The sequence below is a fragment of the Tachypleus tridentatus genome, chromosome 8 (genome assembly GCF_004210375.1).
Source record: "Tachypleus tridentatus isolate NWPU-2018 chromosome 8, ASM421037v1, whole genome shotgun sequence".
NCBI lineage: Eukaryota > Metazoa > Arthropoda > Merostomata > Xiphosura > Limulidae > Tachypleus > Tachypleus tridentatus.
The window spans coordinates 37154355-37178028 of record NC_134832.1 but is presented as its reverse complement, the minus strand read 5'-3'; the positions used below and the strand labels follow the sequence as shown (position 1 = coordinate 37178028).

The 23674-nt window shown below is 32.7% G+C and overlaps 1 protein-coding gene across 2 annotated transcripts in view; it reads right to left on the bottom strand.

Annotated features, from left to right (window-relative positions):
* Positions 1 to 290: 290 nt before the first annotated feature.
* The window catches only part of LOC143222189 (methyltransferase-like protein 27), a 32457-nt gene continuing 9073 nt past the window's right edge, over positions 291 to 23674 (bottom strand). The window contains exons 1-6 of one of the 2 annotated variants that reach the window (XM_076448282.1): positions 9235 to 9379; positions 5858 to 5999; positions 5112 to 5234; positions 4075 to 4213; positions 3045 to 3137; positions 291 to 2036 (exon numbers count right to left, since the gene is read on the bottom strand). In XM_076448282.1, the coding sequence (XP_076304397.1) occupies positions 1843 to 2036; positions 3045 to 3137; positions 4075 to 4213; positions 5112 to 5234; positions 5858 to 5992 (684 nt within the window). In that variant the 5' untranslated portion in view covers positions 5993 to 5999; positions 9235 to 9379 and the 3' untranslated portion in view covers positions 291 to 1842. Of the gene's footprint in view, positions 2037 to 3044; positions 3138 to 4074; positions 4214 to 5111; positions 5235 to 5857; positions 6000 to 9234; positions 9380 to 23674 lie in introns of those variants that run through there. The other variant, XM_076448283.1, reaches the window with a different exon arrangement.

Here is a 23674-nt window from a genome sequence, read left to right as displayed (position 1 = left end):
ACTTTAAACGACAAGCACTATGAAACACACTTGTCACGATTTTCTAGGCTGCTATCAGAAGATGCATGTTTTATTTAATTAGTGAAGTTACATCAACTCGTATCGCCTGTTTCTAAATCACCCAATGTTACACATGTAAAACTAACGTAAACTCTCTAAAAGACAAAACGCAGTCAAGGTTTTCTTCTAAGCTATCTGCTGGTACCATATATAGGTATAGTAAGAAACTCCATGTTGAATCTACGAAAGAAGATGCATGATTTTGTTTGATAAAAATAAAACATGAAACATTTTGCCATATTTGAATTTCAACTTTAATAAAAGTTCTGTCAAAAGATAGATGAAAAGTTACAATGCTTATAGAAATATTAGGTAACCACTATGGAATTCCTATAGAGGAAATAATCAACTGATAGATTTTGAAATGCAATATATACGAAACTTAAACTTCTTATTTTTATGGTGTTTATTATTAGAAGGCATACATATATATTTAACATATATATATTGAACTTAAAGTCCGCAGTGACTTAGCGGTATGTCTGCGGACTTACAGCGCTAAATCGAAGTTTCGATAGAGCACAGCCAGCTTATTGTGTAGCTTTGTGCTTTTTTCAAAAAAAAAGAAAACAACATCAAGCTGGATGCAAGTAGAATTAGTGTTCTATTGTTTAAATCCTAAACAGTATATATGTTTACATTAAAGTTGAACATCCAAAACATTAAATAATGCCAGTAACAAAATCGTTTTTTATTATTAATAATAATACTCATTTTAATTAATATTTTCGATGAAAAATAAATTCACTTGTAAACTGTAAATACGAAAATGCAATTTTGTATTAAACACATATTAGTAAAACAATATCTGCCAAGTATCCATTTAAGGTTACACAAGTCAAGTGATGATTGAGGTGTAAGCGAGTTTGTTATTAAAACAAATATAACAGATTTTCTATTTATTTTAACGTTAATGTTTCTCTTGATTAAATATGTATTCATAAAGTATGTAATTTATATTGTTGAATGTGTACTGCGAAAGTTCTGCCTTCTCTAAATTTTTAGAAGATTCTCAAGTATAAGAATCAACAACATACGATATGTGTATGTAAAATACTAGAGATTGACAGTGTTGTTGCCAGCTAAATTTTCGAGAATTTCACCTAATGAATATAACAGGTAGCCATCGTGACATGCGGAGAGACAGTTTAATATTTTTGATTTACTGTAGTTGGCTATAGAAGCTATAGTGGCGATAAACGCTTATTAATCAGAAAATTACAGATATTCGACAAGGAACGCTTATAGATTTCGAAAATTACGAACCGTTCAGTTTCAGTGAATTAACTTTGAACGTTAGTGTTTTTAAGAAAACATTATATTACTTCCGTTGTGAGAATCTTACGTGAGACCAGTAAAAAATAGAGCTAGCCAGCTTCCCTGCCAAATGAAGTGTATATCAACGAAGAATTACTTGGTTACATGTTAAAACATATCTGGGTTAAGGAAACAAATTGTCTTGTTAGCGAATATAAATTTAATATACATCGATATTTAATTAACTTCTAAATTCAAATTCAGATTTCTGGTCATTTGAATCGTAATATGTAATGTACGTAACATAATAAATTGGAGACTTGTTCGAGATAAATTATAACACGTAATACTAAAATACTTTTAAAAGTAAAACTGAAATGTAAAAAATAAAGTTTAAAGAAGCAAATTGAGGTAAACCTTTTATAAGAAAATCTAAAAACAATCAACAATTTAACATCATATAATGTTTGAAACATGTTGAACAGAAAAAAAATAAGATTTTCGTATTCATCGATTTTTCAGATCCTACAACACCTCCATAGTAAATATCACCCCTTCGTGATTGTGAAAATAAGAAATTGTTCGCGAAGGATTGTAATATCTCCATTTTCCTTTCTGGACCATTTCCTCAACATCAGCTTCAAATCTTCCGTCTCGATATTTTTCTGACATGTCAGCATACAGGTGTGGAGCCCTCATTGCCCAGATGATAATGCCACCTGATGAATATCATCAGAACTGTGTTATTTTTCATCACATATTATTAACTGCTGTTAGTGACTAAAAGCACGAGAGGAGCTTTAAAATTATAATTGTTAAAAAAAAGATATTTTTATGTCATTTCATACGAAAGTTAACGAATTTGATTTGCTATTATGTTATTTTCAGCAGGTTCTACGCACATTAACGAACTTTTAGACTGTTGGAAAAAAATCATCACGTGCTGTAACAGTATGTCTTGTTTTTGTTTATCGTTAGAAATATTATATAATGACACGAAAGAAAACAGGAGAGACTCATACCAACATCTTATTGCACGTTTTAAGTTCTTACACGACCTCTTCATACTGATTTTATACATATCATAATTAGGTAGCGCAAACGTTCACATGAGCTGATTTTACTTCCAAATTTAAAATAGGCAATAGCGTTATTTCACAAAGGAAATATAATGTGTAACATTTTATGTTGTAAGATTGTAAATGTTTTTCCGCGCAACAATTGCGTATCAGGGACAGCGTTGTTCACTAGTATCACCCTTTATACTCACAGTTGGATGGTTGTGAGTTTGAAACTTGCTCGCGACATACTGTTGTGTTCTTGAGCAATACACTTTACTCCAAATGTTCCAGTCTATACAGTTATATGATAAGAACCAGCTTTTAGCTGGAACGCTAACCTGCGATTAAATGGTATCCCATTCAGGATGAATGTTTCACCATTTTAATCCATTTGTGCCTGAAAAAACCGGAGTTAAGCGCCGGTTCCCCAGTACCTTTTCGGCATAAGAGGGATTTGACGTTTTGAATGAAATAATATTAATACCAGAAAAGGATTATATTAATTACAATACAAATTATAAGCTCTTACTCAATAAGATACATGGGTTGAGTGTGACGTTGTAATGTAACTCATTGCTTGGTGTTTTGACTAGGAATATAGTGTAAAATGTGTTTTTGATTTTGAAGATAGCGCAATGAGCTTGAAATAAGTGTGTGCTTCATTACCAGATTTCATGATTCTGATTAGTTCAGGAAAGGCATCAGTTCCCATGTGGCCTGGACAAAATACAGCTGACATTAGCATAACTTCGTAAGTATCTGAAAGTGAAAAAATAAAATTACATCTTATCAGATAATACTGATCTACGATAAATAAACGGATTTTTATTAACATTTTAAAACCAGATAACAGAATCTAAAATTCTAAATATTTAAGATTTGTCTTTTTGAGTTCCATTGTTTTATCCTAAAACACTTTACTGCTAAAATAAATTCTGTACAAATGTTTGTTTGTTTGTTTTGGAATTTCGGACAAAGCTACTCGAGGGCTATCTGTGGTAGCCGTCCCTAATTTAGCAGTGTAAGACTAGAGGGAAGGCAGCGAGTCATCACCACCCACCGCCAACTTTTACCAATGAATAGTGGGATTGACAGTCACATTATAACGCCCCCACGGCTGAAAGGGCGAGCATGTTTGGCGCGACCGGGATGCGAACCCACGACCATCAGATTACGAGTCGCACGTCCTAACACGCTTGGCCATGCCGGGCCCTGTAGAAAATGACGAATGCCACAAATGTTGTTTTTTCTTTGTTGTTGTTTTGTTCAAATAATTTTGTACGATGGCTTTAATTAACAATATGTATGCTTAATATATATTATAAAACTTCTATAAACTAGATCAAATATTTGAAAACTCGTGTTTTAATACAAATATCTAAGTTAGAATTGAATATATTATATAAATCTTAGTAGCAGAGAGTGTATGCTTAAACTATTGATCTGTGAAAGATTGTACAATAAGGTAGTAAGAAAAAATTCCGTAAAGATCCCGTGTATGTGACATTTAGAACTTAAAGAAGGATTTATGGAGTTTTAATTATCTCTAGATTGGTTACAAATGTAATATTTCGTGATTTCTATCAGATAACAGATGTGCAGATAACTTTCTCTTTTGACTCCTTCAGAATGTTCGACAGACAATTTAGTAAATACAAATCGAATATTTCTGTTTAATGTTCATCAGAATTCTTACCATCTTCGATAGGTAATATGTGCCCGTGCCCCACAATTGAAAGGATATAATTCTGATAGAGATTCTGTTCTTTGGCACGTTCCAACATTCTTTCAGAACCATCTATCGCATCAATGTTACGATATCCGGCTGGATATAGCTAATGAGAAATATTTAAAACAGTTTGGATTTCAGTTAAAAAGAATGAATGTATTACTTACGTTAACTTTTTAATTTTTTATTAACATTATTATAATACTAATATTCTGTAACTATATGCATAATATACAGTTGTGGCTCATGTGTCACAATTTAGTCTCTAACAAAACAGGGAAATGCAACGTTTTTTAATTTTTTCTGGAACTCTTGTTTCAAACTATGCTATGTTTCATTTCACTGAGTGACGTATTTGTAATTTTACGCAATAGTTTCATTAAAATTATCTCATTTATAATATACTTACATAGTCACTAAGTTATAGTATTCCAAATTAAGTTTTGTCTGTTGTAACTGCTTAATTTAAATATTCTTGGCATTATAAAAATCCTGCTTTTCAAATAAAAGAAATAAATATCATGGACCAGTCTAAGTGGTTATTATTCGTACTGAACAAAATATATTCATTTAATTATAATGTACTGAGTCTCATCAAACTGAGTCAGTTTCAAGAAATTGTTTTGAAATATTAATGCCAACTACATCCACCAATGTTTCAAATTGGTGACGCAAACGGGTGGATAAATGGCACATTACTTACAATCTTAAACTAAATAAATAAAAATAAGATTTTTTTTTCAGAAAATAATGTTATGGTTTGAAAAAAGTCAAAGAAGCTATTTACGTCAAAGAAAGACAAATATTTTACAACCTAGAAGAATATATGTTGTAATGAAGCCAATAATATATTTCTTCTTCCACGTAACTTAGGTCACAAATACTTGTCTGTTTCTCTTCTTTAAACTCATATTATTTTGAAGCATAAATCATGCTTGTTTTAACATTTTGTTATTCTATTTTATAATAGCGAAGAAAATAAAATAAAAAAGGCTTAAACTTACTAATTTCGCTAAAGCTCCAGTTCCAGCTCCAATATCAACAATTCTGGTATTTATGTCAAATCCAAGCTTTAGAAAGCTTTCCACCGTCAACAAAGCTCCTTTGTGCTTCGCGTTCCCCATACCCTATTCGAGAAGTTTAGGAAACTTAAAACGTTATTTTAAAATTTAAAACATAATTTAAAACCATTTAACAAGATAGATAACTTTTAATGTGTGATATTCGAACAAAATATTTATTAATTGATACAAAAAACTAATATTTTGCATTTAAAAGTGTAATGATGTCCTTTACTCATAAATATTATTAAAAAAACATATAATGACTCCTAGTGTTAGTAATATTTAATGTGAATTATATTAATCATTCCTCGAAACGTTGACGTTCATTAGCTACAGAAATATATTTTTTTTATTTATAATATAATTTCTTACATTATAAAAGTGTTAAGACATGTACAATTTAACGTATGTCTTTTGTGTCACATCGGGATATTTGCTGTGCTCACCAAAGGGAGACTCAACTTAAGGTAAATGTACATATATTTTAATATACATTTGAGCTGAATAGCAACTTCAACTGTTTATTTGAATATATCATATATTTGGATCTAGGACAATATTAATATCAGTTCAAATGGAAAAAAATATATATACACAAGAAGCTAGGTATTTAGATTAAGATAAAATGTTTTCCTGCTTGATTGTTATCACATTGCTTAACTTAATGAAAACCACATTTTTTTTACCTTTTCATAAACATCGACAGACCGAGAGTAAGCCTCTACTGTTTTCTTTGCATCTTCTTCCTTAATGAAACTGTTAATAAATTCTACAGCAGCATTTATATCAGGATCTCTTTCAATTCCTTGTTCTGACGTCATCACCTACCTAGAAAACAGACTTTTTGAATAATTTTCATGTCATTTTGTGAAGATAACTATAATATTTTAATCTATGTTGATCGGGTAGTACATTATGTGGTTGTACAAGCGTTATATATTTTTCCTTTTTTTTTCTATGTTGTGTTACTGCATTACGTTTAGATAAGTAATCAGCACAGTTACAGCGTATTCTAACATAATTGTGAAGGCTATATGAAATTCTATATTAATTTACACTTGAAGACAAACCGAAGTCACCGAAATTAAAGATTAAGACATAAGTTTATTTTACCTTTTTGCCTGTCCAAATCCTACACTTTACATTTAGTTGCTTAATTGTACCACAAGAAATAAATTATCAGTCGTTTCTACTGTATTTCGTACTATCAATACATACAGTACAGTTTTTCGGGTTTTAAAACTGGCAACGCATTTTAGTATTTTAACTAATTTATGTATTTAGAATACGTATGGTGAACTTACATTCACCCACGATACTTGCTATAATTTTTTTCCAAATTACATCAGATTTTGATTTTATTTATAACTGTTTTAGGCAAGAATCTAAACATTCCTGGGATTAAACAAAACATGACAATTTAAACTACGTCATTACTTCATCAGTTTAATTTATTTTTTGCATGTGTGATGCTAGGCTTCAACTGAGCATACACAAGTGTCTCACTTTCGAAGATGACTTCATTCAAAGTGAGAAAAGCGTATAAACTTAACCTGCCATGAGCAAAGTATTGAAATAATTTGTACGCGGTACATAATATGTAACAAGGGTTTACAAAAACTATAGCTTGTATTTTATTAAGAGCAATTAGTTTGTAATTGTAGTGCTAATTTATAGTTTTGAGTTATTAGATAACGAATCTAACTGTATATAAAAACGCTCTTTCGTTAAGTATTATATTACTTGTTTACAGTATCTGCAATTACTCTTTTAAATTTCTGTATATACAACAACAAAAACACAATCAAATGATGTTTTCATGTAGAAAAGAATCATCATTGAAATAATCACATTAAAACCTGCTTTAAAGAAACGCTGAACAAAAATATCTAATTAAAAACCCCTTAGGTGTGAAAAAGAAAATGCAGCTGATAAAGGGATTGAGGGTGAGGGTGCCTATCGCACAGTCAGTGTTTTCTTGCCGCATTTATTTTTCTCACTTAAAGTATCTTTTTATCAGATATTATGACTTTTTGTTAATACACGTGAACAAACCACAACAAGTAGGTACCAGTGATAGTAATCAGCATTAGCTTTAGGATAGCAACCCTGTTATTTTAAACAGACCTTTACTTTACAGAATGAATCAGATTCTTTAAAATATTATTAATAGCATACATTATATTAACGTCATGGAATTTAAATTAACAGTTTATTATCATCACCATTATGTAACTGGTGCAGCTATATCAAACATCGTTATTTACGCTAATTGTTAAACTATTATCACATGGCATTAAAATATCTTTAATTAGGATAATTTCATAGAATTTAGTAAATCTCTGTTGAAACATGGCGATGAATAATCAATAATAATGGTCTTTTCAAAACTTGAATTAGAAATTAGAAATTGGTTGGCTTAACTAATACTTAAGTATCTGCACTTTCTTTCACATTATAATTTTGCGGCTCTGAATCAGTCGTCCTTAATTCAAATGACTGAAAACGGTCCACTTTTACACTTAGACAAAGCTGTAGTAAAAACATTAAACAAATCTCTCAAGTGACTTTTTGCACAGGTGTGCGAAAAAGTTTCGTCAAAAGCAGTTTTTTTTGCTAAAAAAACCACATGCGTCTTACATTTATACCAAATAAGATTCCTAATTGTAGGTTGAAAAGATCTGTCAGTGTAGCAAATTTCAAAAAAAAAAATCTATAGAAGGTAACTATGTTTTTCTATCAAATAAAGTTTCCCTATTATTGTTGCAAAAAAGAAAAAGAAAAGAAAAAACTGAATCAAACTTGAAAATATTATATCTCAGGTAATATAATTGTTTATGGATTGTGTTGAAATTTAGTATGTGAAGTAAGAGTTCAGTAGCGCACATTTGAGGAAAATGTGCAAAAGATGAACAATCTCTAAACTATCATTCCTGTTAATGACACACACACACAATGACGCAGGCTTCTTTGGCCGCAGGAACGTGTGTCTTGACTAGATGAAATGAGACCTTTCTATGATTTTTACCAGATTAACTAAGACCTTTTTATTATATTTTAAGAAATTAATATGTTGTATTAAATTATAATTTCAGGGGGATCAAATATCTTTTTTTTTTCTTATTTGAATACTATTTAGCCTGTTTCATGAGAAATAACTTTCTATTTGGACATACTATGAGCTGATGTTGGTATTTAATTAAGTTATAACAGTTATTAAACTTTCACAACAGTTGCTATACAAAAGTCTTCTATGTAGCTTCCATAATGCACATTCCCAAGACTCAGATGGTGATATTTGTTATTATTTTTCAACACGTCTTTTTGCTTTTGAGCTGAAAATAAAGTCCTGGTCATACAAAAATTCAAAATCTTGCTACATTTTCTCAACCAATAAGCTTTTTATTTCAAGTTAAAGTCACGTTAAACTAGAATGTCTTCTTAATGCTCTATTAATGGATTTTAAATTAAAATAATTAAAGGTCACGATCTCAAGTCTTTTTTTTCTCCAAAAGTAACTCCTAACTAACAATATATATTATATATTTTATTACAAATCTTATACTCAAAAGTTTGTTATTACTTAAAAAAGATTCAAATTCAGGAATAATATTGAATAGAAAAGGCTAAATTGGCTTTATTAACCATTTTAAACTAGCAGATCAAAAATGATTTTGACAAAGAAGCTCAAACAAATCTCTAAATCTTTAACGATATAAAGTGTATTTGTATTAGTAAAAGCCGTTCTTCTATTGAAAGAAGCGAATTATGTTTATACAAGCTATCGAGAAAAACTAAAAGTTTTGAAAGATACTAAGATACAAGTATCAGTCAATGATGAGTAAACATAAACACTCTCCAGGAATGTAATGTACTTATCTCAATATTACATAAATATTTATGCTGTAAAATGTTCCATGTCGGATCATCTTAGTATATTTACAGTTTGAGTATGAATTACAAAATATAAAATAATACATCAGATTTGATCTCAACAGAATCTCAAGTTGTCATCTTTACACTAAACGTACAGATAGAGTTTATTCCGATATATTCAACATACCTTTACTAACCCCTGTAGCAAGGTCTACAATCTTGTTTACAGAACTGTGATATTTTCTGAAATAAAGATTTCAGGATAGGGTAGACCCTTTTAAACACTCATGTTAATGAGCAAACGTGGACTTTACCATCTACTCAAGGACAGAATTACGTCATTCTCCTTAGCGCATTCAACAGTGAAGTACGAGAAGCATTCATAAAAAAACTGGACTGGAAACAGATGAACTACATATATTTTACTAACATGTAAAGATAAATAAACTTCGATGATTGATTAAGCTCACTGAAGCAGACAAATGCGATGTCAGAAGTACTGAAATGATAATTCAACATGACATTTAGTTTCGCCTATCACTAAGAGGTTTCTTATATTTATTCTCTAAACTTTATATACCAGTTTACGTTTCTTATTACATCTGAGATTTTTGCCTGTTGCTTTATTCATAAAACTTCACTTAATTTTAGTTTCGTGATGTATTTCTAGCGATTGTCACTAGATTTCTACAAAAACTGAAAATTAAAAATAGAATATTTATTTCAATTGTTACAACCATGTTGAAACTCTGAAAAACGTACTTCACAAATCTTGTTATTTTTTATATTGAAACTGATATTGATTTTTTTTAATTTCGCGCAAAGCTATACGAGGGCTATTCTTCACTAGTCGTCCCTAATTTAGCAGTGTAAGACTGGAGGAAAGGCAACTAGTCATCCCCACTTACCACCAACTCTTGGGCTATTCTTTTACTAACGAATAGTGGGTTTGATTGTCACATTATAACGCCCCCGCAGTTGAAAGGGAGAGCATGTTTGATGGGACGGGGATTCGAACCCGAGACCCTCAGATTACGAGTCGAGTGCCTTAAACACCTGGCCATGCCGGGCCAAATGATGTTGAAGTAACAAGATATATACGGCACAACACTATGCATTACAATATAAAAATATAATTTACAAACGGAAACACACGGCAACTGATGGAGAATCTTTAAACTTAGTTAAAACAATGTATGTTTAACAGTAATCGTACACTTCAAAGTAATAACTTGAACATAAACTTTATCTCAAAAGTTCAAAATGATAACAAAGCTTCTTAAACGACATTTGCAGATTGCTTTCCAACATTCTCCAAAGAGTGAATTTGAGAAGATTGTTTGAAATTGACTCCATAGGATGTAAGTAATTAACAAATATACTTTATATAAAATGGAAATAGTGTTAATTTCAATTTGATTTTTTTAAATACATCCGAATAGTTAATAGAATTTACGTACAAAATTTGGTTGAGATTGGCCCAATAGGATCGGAGAAGTAGGGAATTTAGATATATGATCTTGAACATATTCTTGGGTTTAATTGAGCTATAGAATATGTGCACTTGTGAATTATTGTTAAAATTATTTATTCTAATTTTGGAATACTTATTAATAATTAAACAAAACAAAAAACTATTTTTTTTGGATAAAATACTCATTTCAAATGTTTATGTGCGCTAATTAGATGCTAATCTATATTTAGAAACTTAAACGCTATATCGATATAAATAGCCTTAAACAGTGTTTGTTCAACAAAAGAAGTGACGTTAGTGTACGTTGTTCTTCGACGGATCATCGGTAATTTCGCTGATTTTATACGCTAAAAGTTGTGGGATCGACTCCTCGCGAAAAACAATTGTTTGTTTGTTTGTTTTGGAATTTCGCACAAAGCTACTCGAGGGCTATCTGTGCTAGCCGTCCCTAATTTAGCAGTGTAAGACTAGAGGGAAGGCAGCTAGTCATCACCACCCACCGCCAACTCTTGGGCTACTCTTTTACCAACGAATAGTGGGATTGACCGTAACATTATACACCCCCACGGCTGGGAGGGCGAGCATGTTTAGCGCGACGCGGGCGGCGAAAAACAAAGCAAACAATGTGTATTTGTTACACTTTAAAGAATCATTTCATTTACACTTCTTGGTTTTATGTTTTATTTTCGCTCTCTCCTCTTGTTTTTACATATCGGCTTCACAAATCTCGTATTCTTAGTTCTCCATTTAAACTGGAATATTAATAAACTTTTCGAGTTGTATATGAGCTGATGAAACAGATCTACTTTTATTTAATGCCCAGTTTGTAACGTTTCATAAATATATATGTGTGCGTGTGCGTGCGTGTGAGTATATTTGGGATAAGTTTACCAGTTTTCAAGAATATTTTGTTCTAAAGGTTTTAGTTTAAAATTACTAAGTCTGTTCAATAAATCTTTCGTTATCGTTTGATCCTGTTTTTATTAACATTTATTTTTCATAAATGCAGCTCTAAATATCAATATATGATGATTATTTTAAGCTTGTATTTGTAGTTAACATATTTTTCTCAACATATCAACAGAAATAAAGTAAGCAATAAGTTTTTTAATAGTACTGACACAAGTTAGAATTATGTGTGATTTGGCTTTCATATAGAAATCCACTTAAAGCTGTAACTATTAACTATTTGTTATTAAAGTTTCATAATATGACTTTTAGTAACTATGTAAAAGAAACTGATTTAAATATTCTTACTTTGAATTTTTCTATATTTGGCTAGTTCCTGTGCTAGTTATTTGTGCAATAGGTATTTATTTCACAAATGACTGAATAAAAAAAAATCAAATCACATTACATACATTTACTGTATCCGCATAAGCTTACAAAATTAGTTTATATATCATATATTTTGATAACAGCAGCATTTGAAACGACTTATATGCATAATAAGTGCCCAAAATGGAAATAATGAAACGAACATAATTTTGAAAATTTTATTCTTTAGTTAAAAAGATGGACATCAAAGAGTACGTCACCATACTATGGTATCCCTACCTTTATTTCCAGCCTGTTCTCATCTTTGAACTTATAGATTATTTATGTCAGAACAAACTTCATTCATGTTGCCCTCAAAACATGAAAACAACGAATTCCCGTAAATCGGCCTACACAAGGCAGTAAAACAGCAAAAACAAACCAATCAAAGGCCTGCACACCTCCTATATCAAATGCTCTAACAAACTGTGTAGAATGAAACATAATTCAGACCATTAACAAAAAAGTAAATATTAAAACAGATTCTTTAGAAGGGATGATCTAACAAAATATGCTCTCGAAGCTAAATACATACATAAAAAACACTCTTTAACATACACCACCTACCTAGTTTAAGAGGGAGGAATCTAACATATGCATGCAATGAAATAGCAAACGTCTTTTAAAGTAGAAAATACACATTAAAACTGATCCCTTAAGAAGAGAGCTTTAAAATATATGAAAATAACAATTTACTGTGATTACATATGTGCATAGAAACCTTGAACTGAACACTAAAATATATTCCCACACTACAAACTATGTTTGTTTGTTTGTTTTTTGAATTTCGCACAAAGCTACTCGAGGGCTATCTGTGCTAGCCGTCCCTAATTTAGCAGTGTAAGACTAGAGGGAAGGCAGCTAGTCATCACCATCTACCGCCAACTCTTGGGCTACTCTTTTACCAACGAATAGTGGGATTGACCGTCACTTTATAATGCCCCCACAGCTGAAAGGGCGAGCATGTTTGGCGCGACGGGGATGCGAACCCGCGATCCTCAGATTACGATTCGCACGCCTTAACACGCTTGGCCATGCCGGGCCCACTACAAAGTAAATCCTTAAACAACGCCATGTACACTACATAGAAAGATAAATCCTTAAATATAAATCTATATTTTAAGCGCATACATGCACTATACAAAAAAATTAAACTAAATAACTTTATTAACCAAAATATGCACACACACATATTAGGATGGTCCTTATTTGTAAAGAAAATTTCAGGTTAAAAAGTTTAAAACCATCATCCTCATTCAGTGTATAAAAAATTAAATTTCAAACTTTATCAATTTTGGTCAATATTTAGATGTTGCTTAATGAGGCTGAAGTTCTAGACTGCAGTAGCCGGATAACATATGTACTGTGTGATATAAAAACATACTTCTTATGTTTTATACACGATTATTTAAAGTATATTATTATTTTATTGCACATAAAATATTATAATTACATAAGTGTATGATTTTGGCATGGTTGGTCACTCTTAAATTGTTATTGTTTGCTTTTTGCTACTAGGAAACATCTTCTATGGTTCTACACAACTTGACGGAGGAATTATTTCTGTTCTTCTTTCCTTGTTATAATGGCATTATACATCTAATTAAATGTCAGCATTGTCCTTTACCACATTCAGTTGTTGAACTGTATATAGTGCCGCCCACTAACGTTTCTTCAAGCTCTCATGACTCGGGGTCATAATCCAGAAATTCAGATGGAATATCAAGGCACCTGAAAATGTTTGTTGTGTTATTTGCGATGAAATTTACAATTTACTTGTCCTCAGAATCCCTGATATTCAGTTATATATGCTTTTGAAATTCACCCAGTTCTTCTTTCTTATTTAAATCTTTCACCATTGCTTGTTTTATCTCCGCTGATGCAACTGAATCAAAGAGTTCTTAATTAAGATACCATAGATATCCAGCAAATGTTTGACAGAAAAATTTCGTAAGCGTAGAATTCACGTTCTTAACTAGATATAGTAGGAAATTAAGATGATTTCGAGGGGCAGATGTGGTTTAAAGAGCAGTGAGCCATGCACTATGACAGACACGAACAACAAGTATACATATGTCATGAAGTTCTCTTTCCTCATGGGCAGTGAGTTTAAACTGTGCCATTAATATCTAGATCGTTCAGGTGCTACGAATTGTATTTCATGATGAGGGATGCCACCAAGAAATATTATTGCTTTTTTAAGAATTTATTGATAATTGTCTCTAGGTTGACTGACCTGAAGTTGTTTTTTAGCAAGACAATTTTATTACTATCCTTAACTCCCTCTATGGCTTTTGCTAATTCATCATGGTTCAGGTGAAGTTTCATAATTGGAGACGTCGTGTATTGCTATAATTGTTAAAATCGATTAAAAATTGCAATATCTGGATTCTAAAAAAACCTCACCAATTATTTAAAATCGCATACCAAAACAGGTTCTAAGGTTCTTGGAGTTGGTTTACTCTTGCTTCAAAAAGTTAAAAAGTGACACCATGAATTATTAATACATTTAATGTCCTAGAGAATTCTGAATAATGCGGAATAATCCAGAATATACTATAGTATTCCAGAATGTGTTAGAATATTCTTTAATAACATGCTGGAACATTTAGTTAGCATATTCTGGAACATTGTAGAATATTCAGATTATGCATGTATAGTGCGAGCTTAAAGATAAAATTTCAATTACCTTGAGCAACCGTTCATGAACAAAAATTAGCGTGAATAACTTGTTTAAGTATTGGAAAACAATGATAAAGTAAGAGTGTTGTAAATCAAAATTTCAAAAATAAGGACCACCCTGTTATCCATGTAATCATGTAATCAAAACCTGAAATTTATACTCTGTTATACTCATTAGGTGAGATTCTCAAAAAATCAGCTGGCACTAATACTGTCAATCTCTAATATTTTACACAAACACATAGTACAATGTTGATTCTTACAATTTAAGAACTCGGTGAATTTAGCAGACAGCCTGATGTGGTTTAGTTATAAGAAAACACACACACTCAAGAATCTTCTACGAATTAAGTGAATAGACAGAAATTTCGCAACACATAGGCCTAGCGCGTAAGGCGTGCGACTCGTAATCCGAGGATCGCGGGTTCGCGCCCGCGTCGCGCCAGACATGCTCGCCCTCCCAGCCGTGGGGGCGTTATAATGTCACGGTCAATCCCACTATTCGTTGGTAAAAGAATAGCCCAAGAGTTGGCGGTGGGTGGTGATGACTAGCTGCCTTCCCTCTAGTCTTACACTGCTAAATTAGGGACGGCTCGGTGCAGTGGGCTAACAACCTACTCACTTAAATACTTGTTGAAGAATCCGCAAGCGATTGCGGCCGTATGTTCCTTGATGGAATCTAATGGTGATAACTAAACTAAACTAGTTAATAATATAAGTTACATGAATTTCTAAGTATATGTTTAACTAATACAAACATCGTTATTAAAGTAAACACACATTAGTGAATCTGTTACACTAATAATGTAGTTCATACTCATACTAAACTCCTAATAAACAAAACGTATTTCATTTCATGTGTAAACATACATTATTGTATACATACTTCGCAAGATGTAAATACTGTTATGTCGATTCTAAACAAGTTTTTAATTTTTTATCAAGCACTATAATTTAGATGAAGCTATATGGGGGAAGACAATAAGAACTGTTGCTACACGAGTTAAAGATCACAAAAAAAGGACATTTGTTCTGAAATAATGGAAAAATTAGATGTAGCGACCGATGCATGGAAATGTAACCATGACATTTATAGAATAAAATTAATGTTGTCTATCATGAGGTAAATTACAGTACAAAGAGGGAAATTAGAAAGGGAATTAGATATGAATATCAATAGAAACTGTAGAAATCGTGACTTAAGTCCATTAGGTTTGAAATATTTATTGTTAACTTAGATATACACTTCATGGCCAAAAGTATGTGTACACCCTACCATTACACCCACATGTGCTTATTCAACATCTCATTCCAAAATCATAGGCATTAACATGCCTCCACTCTTTTCGGAAGGTTTTTCACTATATTTTGGAACATGGCTGCGGGGATTCACTCCTATTCAGTCACAAGAGCATTAGTGAGGTCGGGTACTAATGTTGGGTGAGAAGGCCTGGCTCGCAGTCGACGTTTGAATTCATCCCATAGGTGTTAGATGGGAGCGAGGTCAGAGCTCTGTGCAGACCAGTCAAGTTCTTCCACACCCACCTCGGCAAACCATGTGTTTATGAACCTCGCTTTGTTCACAGGGGCATTGTCATGTTGAAACAAAAAAGGGTCTTCCCGAACTGTTGCCACAAAGTTGTAAGCACACAATATTCTAGAATGTTATTGTATGCTGTAGCATTAAGAATTTCCTTCGCTGGAACTAAAGAGCCCAGCCCAAACCATGGAAAACAGCCCCAGGCCGAATAATGATCTTCTTCACAAAACTTTACAGTTGGTACAATGCATTAAGGCAGGAAGCGTTCTCCTGGCATCCGCTAAACCCAGATTCGTCCGTCAGACTGCCAGACAATGAAGCGTGATTCATCATTCCAGATAACTCGTTTTCACTGCTCCAGAGTTCAATGGCGGTGTGCTTCACACCATCCCAGGCAACGCTTGGCATTGCGTATGGTGATCTTACACTTGTGTGCGGCTGCTCGGCCATGGAAACTAATTTCATGAAGCTCTCTATGAACAGTTCTTGTTCTTACATTGCTTCCAGAGGCTGTTTGGAACAAGGTAGTGAGTGTTGCAACTGTGGACAGACGCTTTTTACGCGCTACGTGTTTCAGCACTCTGCGGTCCCGTTCTGTGAGCTTGTGTGGCCTACCGCTTTGTGGCTGAGCTGTTGTTGCTCCTAGGTGTTTCCGCTTCAAATAACAGCACTTACAGTTGACCGGGTCAGTTCTAGCAGGGCAGAAATTTGACGAACTGATTTGCTGGAAAGGTGGCATCCTATGACAATGCCACGTTGAAAGTCACTGAGCTCTTCAGTACGACCCATTCTACTGTCAACATTTGTCTATGGAGATTGCATGGCTCTATGCTTACTTTTATGCTCCTGTTAGCAATGGGTGTGGCTGAAATGGCCGAACTTACTAATTAGAAGGGGTGTCCACATACCTTTGGCCATGTAGTATATATTGTATTGTACTTACATCTGCAATGTGTATATATTTGTGTATCTCAACTTTGTCACAAGACTGACAGCACCCCTCCCCTCCTGCAGACTCACACCATTAGAAACCTGGTTTCGATACACGTGGTGGGCAGAGCATAGACAGCCCATTTTATAGTTTAGTGCTTAATTACAAACAACCAGCCTGTCAGGGGACTATACAGGCTCTTTGTTCATTATTCTGATTTGTAGACATGTTCAAGGGTATAAAGTTCTTATTGGTATTGCGATATTTATAAACAACTTTGAAATTGTTGTTTTTGAAACATTTCTCTACAGCTACAACATTACAACTGTAGTTAATGCTAAGTATTTTTTTTTAGTTTCATAGTAGAGAATGCTATTTGTTAACTATTAAATGTCTTCTTTGCCTGATGATGAACATTTTGGTAAAACCCATATAACACAAAAGGGATGTTGAAAATGGTCAAACAAATAACGCTATTTTCTTCACATAATTAACTGTAAACCAGTCTAAATGATGCATAAAACTAGACATTGTGTCAAAAGAAAAAATATACAGAGTTCGTTAGTTCAAAATTGCAAACATTAACATTCCAGAAAGTCACTATAAACTGAACTCCTTATTTACGTCATATGCCATCAAGGAACCTTGAATGACTGTTATGAAATAAACTGGATGTTTTCTCACCAAGAATAGCTGGAATAACTATTCCTATACATTTTGTAAAAGATAACCCATTCCATAATTTAACACATACATATTACTTCCAATATGCAGACAACATTAATTGAAACCCATTAATTGCTACAGCAAGAGTTAAAAAAACATTAAATCTAGTTCTAGAATTGTGCAGGAAGTGGCGAACTATATTAAACCCAACAACAACTCTAGCAATCATTCTTTTTCAAAAACCTATGAAAATACAAAAAATAACGAAGAAAATGAAATTAAAGTTAAGAAAAACAGAAATAAAGAAGAACAATAATATTAAGTTTCATGGTATAGTTTTTGACACATGTCTAACATGGAACAAACGTATCCAAAACATACACGACTGTATCAGTTATATCACACTAACTGCCAACAAACACACGGGTGAACACCATAAACATCGCTAAAAATACACAGAACATTTATACGCCCTCTTATAAAATACGGGTGTCAAATAACAACGAACGAACCAGAAAATAGTATCAAAAAACTACAAATGCAACAAAACAGAGCAATAAGATTAGTCATAAGTTTCCCAAAATTTATTCCCTAAAAATATCTACATAGATTTAGTAACTTTCCTACTTTAAGAAATAGGCTTACTTAACTTGAGTACAAATACTACAATAAAGTAAAAAAAGAAACAAACTTACAGCCACGCTGCATACAAGCGCTCCTCTTAAACACACATTTCCATACAATTTGTATCACGAACAAAAGAACACAGAGCAACGAAACACCAACAAGTATTAAGTTTCAAACATCATACCATGTTTTGTTTTTAACAACCATGTTTATTTCCATAGCCATGGTACAGGACAGATAGATTATTCGACACCTATCCTGTGGAAGTAGGTTTTTTCCAGGTACTCCAGTTTTCGTTCCCCTCCAACTAAATTTTCCTGGGCATTGGACCCAAAGGTCTCAGCCCCTCTACATGAAAAGGGCCTTCATCTCTCTATGGTTTATTTTTCGAGAAACATAATGTTGGCACAGATTGGTTCTTTTAATCTTTAAATTTTAAAAATAATACACGTGAATTTGGTTATTTTGATCTGTAGTCTGTGGTTCTTCCCAACGCTGAATCACATTTTTAGCTGGAATGAAACCACCAACCACGTAGATTCTACGTCGCAGAATAAGAAATCTTTCACCGTCAAGATCCTCATGTGCCTACACAGTTAATCCTCTTTTAACATAAATATTCTTTGAATATAGAACGAAAAGTACATCAAATAATCAGTTTGTCTGGAACTACGTTGTGTTCTAAGATTTTTGTTAAATATTTGAAGGAAAGAAGTAATTAAGACTAGGTTCGTCATGTATGATGTAGCTGTCAAAGTTCCTTAATTCGTTACGACAAAAACTACAAAAAGCTTTTTCAAACATCGAGAAAGCATGTGACTTTCCTTTTCTGTTTAAGATATTAATGATGTGATTTGTTAGACTAATAGGTGATATATTATTTGTTGCGGTTTTCGCAAACCATTTTGGACTTCCAGTAATTTATTTATTTTTCTAGATAAGCCAATAACCTGTTGTTTGTTATTTTTTCTACATCTTCTGAGACAGACGGTCTGTAGTTTTATGGATTATTTGTTGATATTTCTTTCTTCCAGAACATTGCTTACTATTGTTGTACAGTGCCGTTCAAATTAGCAATATAATTTAACAAATAATAACTACTCTGTATGTAGACAGTACAGTAGTTTACTATAATATAACGCACATTTTTATGTTAATTTGTGTCTAGCTCTCCATGTAGCATTACAAAAGAATGATGATTTAGTAACTTTTAATTGGATGTTTGTGGATTTTGCGTGAATAACCGTGTAACTGTTTAAGTTATATTTTATGCAAATTTGCTTCCAGATTCAATCTCACAACACTTATGTCTTACAACTTTCCTGAGAAGCATGCCCCCAAACCCCGTAGAATAAGCAATTTTTTCTTTTAATCACACAAATTGGAATCTCCTTTCAAACATTTTGCGTATGGACTTGATGAAGTAAAGGTGAATAAGTTACTTAAAGTACCATAAAAAGGGAATTTTGAAAGTTGCCTATAAACTTCCTCTGAGAGATCGTTTAGGAGTCAACAAGACGTGTGACAAAATTATGAGACATTTGTTTTGGCCAAAATTGCGCAAGAGAATTTTTTTCATCTTTGTAAAACTTGTAATACGTGTCAATTGGTTGGAAAACATAACTAACAAATTCCGATTACTCCTTTAAAACCCTTCTTAACTTTCAAAGATTGTTTTATATTGTGTATCAGTTACAGTGAGTTCAATACAAGCCTCGGAAAAACTACAAAATTTGACCAGGAACATTTGGAGATTTCGAACGTTACGAACCGTTCAACCTCAGAGAACTAACTTCGAATGCCAGTATTTTTACAAAGACATTATATATTTCATATCTGTGAAAAGCAAGCTTGTAAGCTGCGTTAGGCCAAATAAGAATAGAGCTTGTTATAAGTGCCGTTAAATGAAGTATATCTGTGTATCAACATAAAAGTAATTTGTGCTTCGTAGACCTGGACTGTGGATAAAATATTAAGTTCAAGACTAAATATTGTTTGTGAGTTTGTAAAATTTTTGTATATAAATCATTATTTTATTGACTATTTGTAATAACCGTTATTATAAATTGTATATTTTTTCTATATTAAAATATATCTGTGTTATGAAAGAAATTGTGTGTTTCAGTTTTGTTAGTAAATATAAATTTGATACAAATTAACATTTAATTAACTTCTAAGTTCAAATTTCCTGTAATCTGAAATCGTATTACGTAACAATAAATTGGAGACACGGTATATAGTACATACCGTGTATGTAGTACATATAGTACATTGTTGATTCTTATATTCGAGAATTTTCTACAACTTTAGTGGATAGGCGAGAATTTCGCAATACACATTTAACAGTACAATTTACATGCATTTTTCAATAGATATTTAACTGAAACAAACATCTATATTAAAATAAATATATAATAGTAAACTTGTTACAACTACCAATACGAATATAAATACTTTTTATACGTGTGTCGCTACCAGTGGCGGCGCCAGGATATTTTCGTTGGGGGGCTGAGGGGGAGCTGAGGTAAACTGTAGAGAGGCTTCCCAAAATGCCATCAATGTGAAGTATAGATGATAAATTATAATAATGTAAATACCAAGATGCATTTCAGAAAGGTGTGCTATTTTGAACTGCGTTTTCAATGCAGTTTTCATTGGAAACTCATACTCTGATTAATAAATCATTATTACAAATTAGAAATAATCTGTTTATGAAAATATACTTATATGTATACATTATTCATACAGGGCAAACTGTGATTGTGATATTGTTCTTATTATCATAAGTGTGACAAGCACCTATTACAATAATGTAACTACTACATTACAATAAATTAGGTACTTCTAAATAGCCCAATGACAATTTCAAAATTCATTCTAGAATTGTTTAGTTAACATGTAAGGTTATTATCTAATCATAAGTATAACATTAAATGGATTGTAAGTTACAATTTTAAGTGTATGCCACAATCATCAGTACAATTTTGGATGGCTGATACACAATGCAAAAGGATCTCACAGAGGGCACAACACCGGATAAATGCTTCATAGTTTTGACCTATACACAATACACTTATACATACATGCTATGTTTTACTTTTCAATAAAAGATAAATGAAATTAATGGGTAAATACCTGTGAAACCTTTGATTTATCAAGTAACATCCCTGATGATCTGTTGTAACTTGAAATCAACGTGATTGTTTAATCTTCGTCAAAGCTCAAAATGGAATGGCATTACACAGGGAGCGGCAATACAGCGCGTGAGTTTCAGTGCATTTAGTACGTTGCTATGGGATGCATGACACATACTTCTGTCTTAATGAAGACGTTGAGTTCTACAGATCTATGTCTCTTTGATGTTAATTGGTAAGCAACAACGACGATTGAGTTTTCCATGTTTTATGAATATATGTAGGTAACAATATTGTGGGGGCTTAGGGGGCTCAAGCCCCAACCCCCTTGGCGCCGCCACTGGTCGCTACCGTTTAAACAGAGGTCAATATTGCATTGAAAACCATTGTGTCAACGTCGTCATGGCAAAGTCCAATACTCTTTTATTGAAAACGTAAGATTTTTAAATTTCTAAATTGAGTTTTCTTTTGTTCAAAAATCACATGGTGCTATGTGTTTCACGCAGACGTGTATATCTTATCATGTGCTGTCTCATACACAATTACTCAATCTCACTTTGTGTTTAATGTCATGATTTCGCAACGTTATGAGTTGTTTTATCTCACCTCCTTTCTCCTACTTTCAACTTTAATATCATAAATAACTGTAAGGTCACTGCCTGCTTTGGATTCGATAAAATAGCTTAAACATGCTCGCCCTCCCAGCCGTGGGGGTGTATAATGTGACGGTCAATCCCACTATTCGTTGGTAAAAGAGTAGCCCAAGAGTTGGCGGTGGGTGGTGATGACTAGCTGCCTTCCCTCTAGTCTTACACTGCTAAATTAGGGACGGCTAGTACAGATAGCCCTCGAGTAGCTTTGTGCGAAATTCCAAAACAAACAAACAAACGTGACAAACGGTGTAATACCTTGAACAACAACAACATTAACATTAAAGAATGGACATTTTTCTGTCCAAGCTGTATGAGTTTCTTTGTTTGTTTTTTGAAATTGGCGCAAAGCTACACAAGGGCTATTTGCGCTAGTCATTCCTAATTTAGCAGTATGAGACTAGAGGGAAGGTAGCTGGCTAGTTATCGCTACCCACCGCCAACTCTTAGGCTACTCTTTTACTAACGAATAGTGGAATTGATCGTAACATTATAACGGCTGAAAGGGCGAGCATGTTTGGTGCGATGGAGAATTGAATCCGCGACCCTTAAATTGCGAGTCAAGTGCCTTAACCACCTGGCCATGGCTGACCAGCGTATGAGTTAGAAGTTGTTTACAGGTTGTTAATATGATGTACAATTTATTCATTTTCGAGATCTTGCTTTTATAATTTAGTAGTTGAGCGTTAAAGCTTAACTAACAAATGTGATGCAAATATTTGAAAAATACTATATAAGATGATTGACAATGTTTTGTAAAACAGGTTTAAAGTCTGAACACTATTTAACCAAATGTCATATTAATTATTATCAATTGTAATAATTTTACACTGTTCAAAAATAAACAAAGAAAATTAAGATGAATTTTGTTATTTTACTTTTCGGATTTATTCCTTGTCACCCCTATTATAATATCATACTAGCAACTGTGTTACTCGAATATTATTTGTAGATATTCTGAACAATTAAAACTTCCTCCCGGATCTAATTTGCAAAATGAAATCGATGTTAATCAACATACTTTATATTTATTCAACCAAACTCTCAAAATATCATTTGTTTTTTTGTTAGAAACAAAGGTTCATTGAACTAATTATTATATGACGTAAAAGTAACAAGAGAGATAACAGCTGACTGGAAACGGAAGATGATTCTAGCAAAGAGCAAACTAAATCCGTTAGTGCAGGTGAGCAATATTTTTATTCTGATACTATACAAGTGGCGTTATAAACTAAAACCCTTTGAAGTCAAGGTTTAAAATGTGATGCTTGCTTTCGTTTAGCAATGAGACGAAACTGACGTGACACGTAATAAATATTTCACACTTTATTTTATAAGCATTGCTGTCCAAAAGATTCAAATCTACACAACACCATATTTTACTTATATAAGAGCAGACAATAGTTTATCGATAACGCACATGATTGAGATGAATGAAAAAAGTGTTTAAACAGAGTGTAAGTTTATTGTCAGTATTGCATAGCAATAATAATAGAACAGAATTCTTTCACCGTTGATTTTGAATGCAATGATGAAATTGCTCGGTTTCTTAAGCTTGTTTGTTTGTTTTGAATTTCGCACAAAGCTACTCGAGGGCTATCTAATT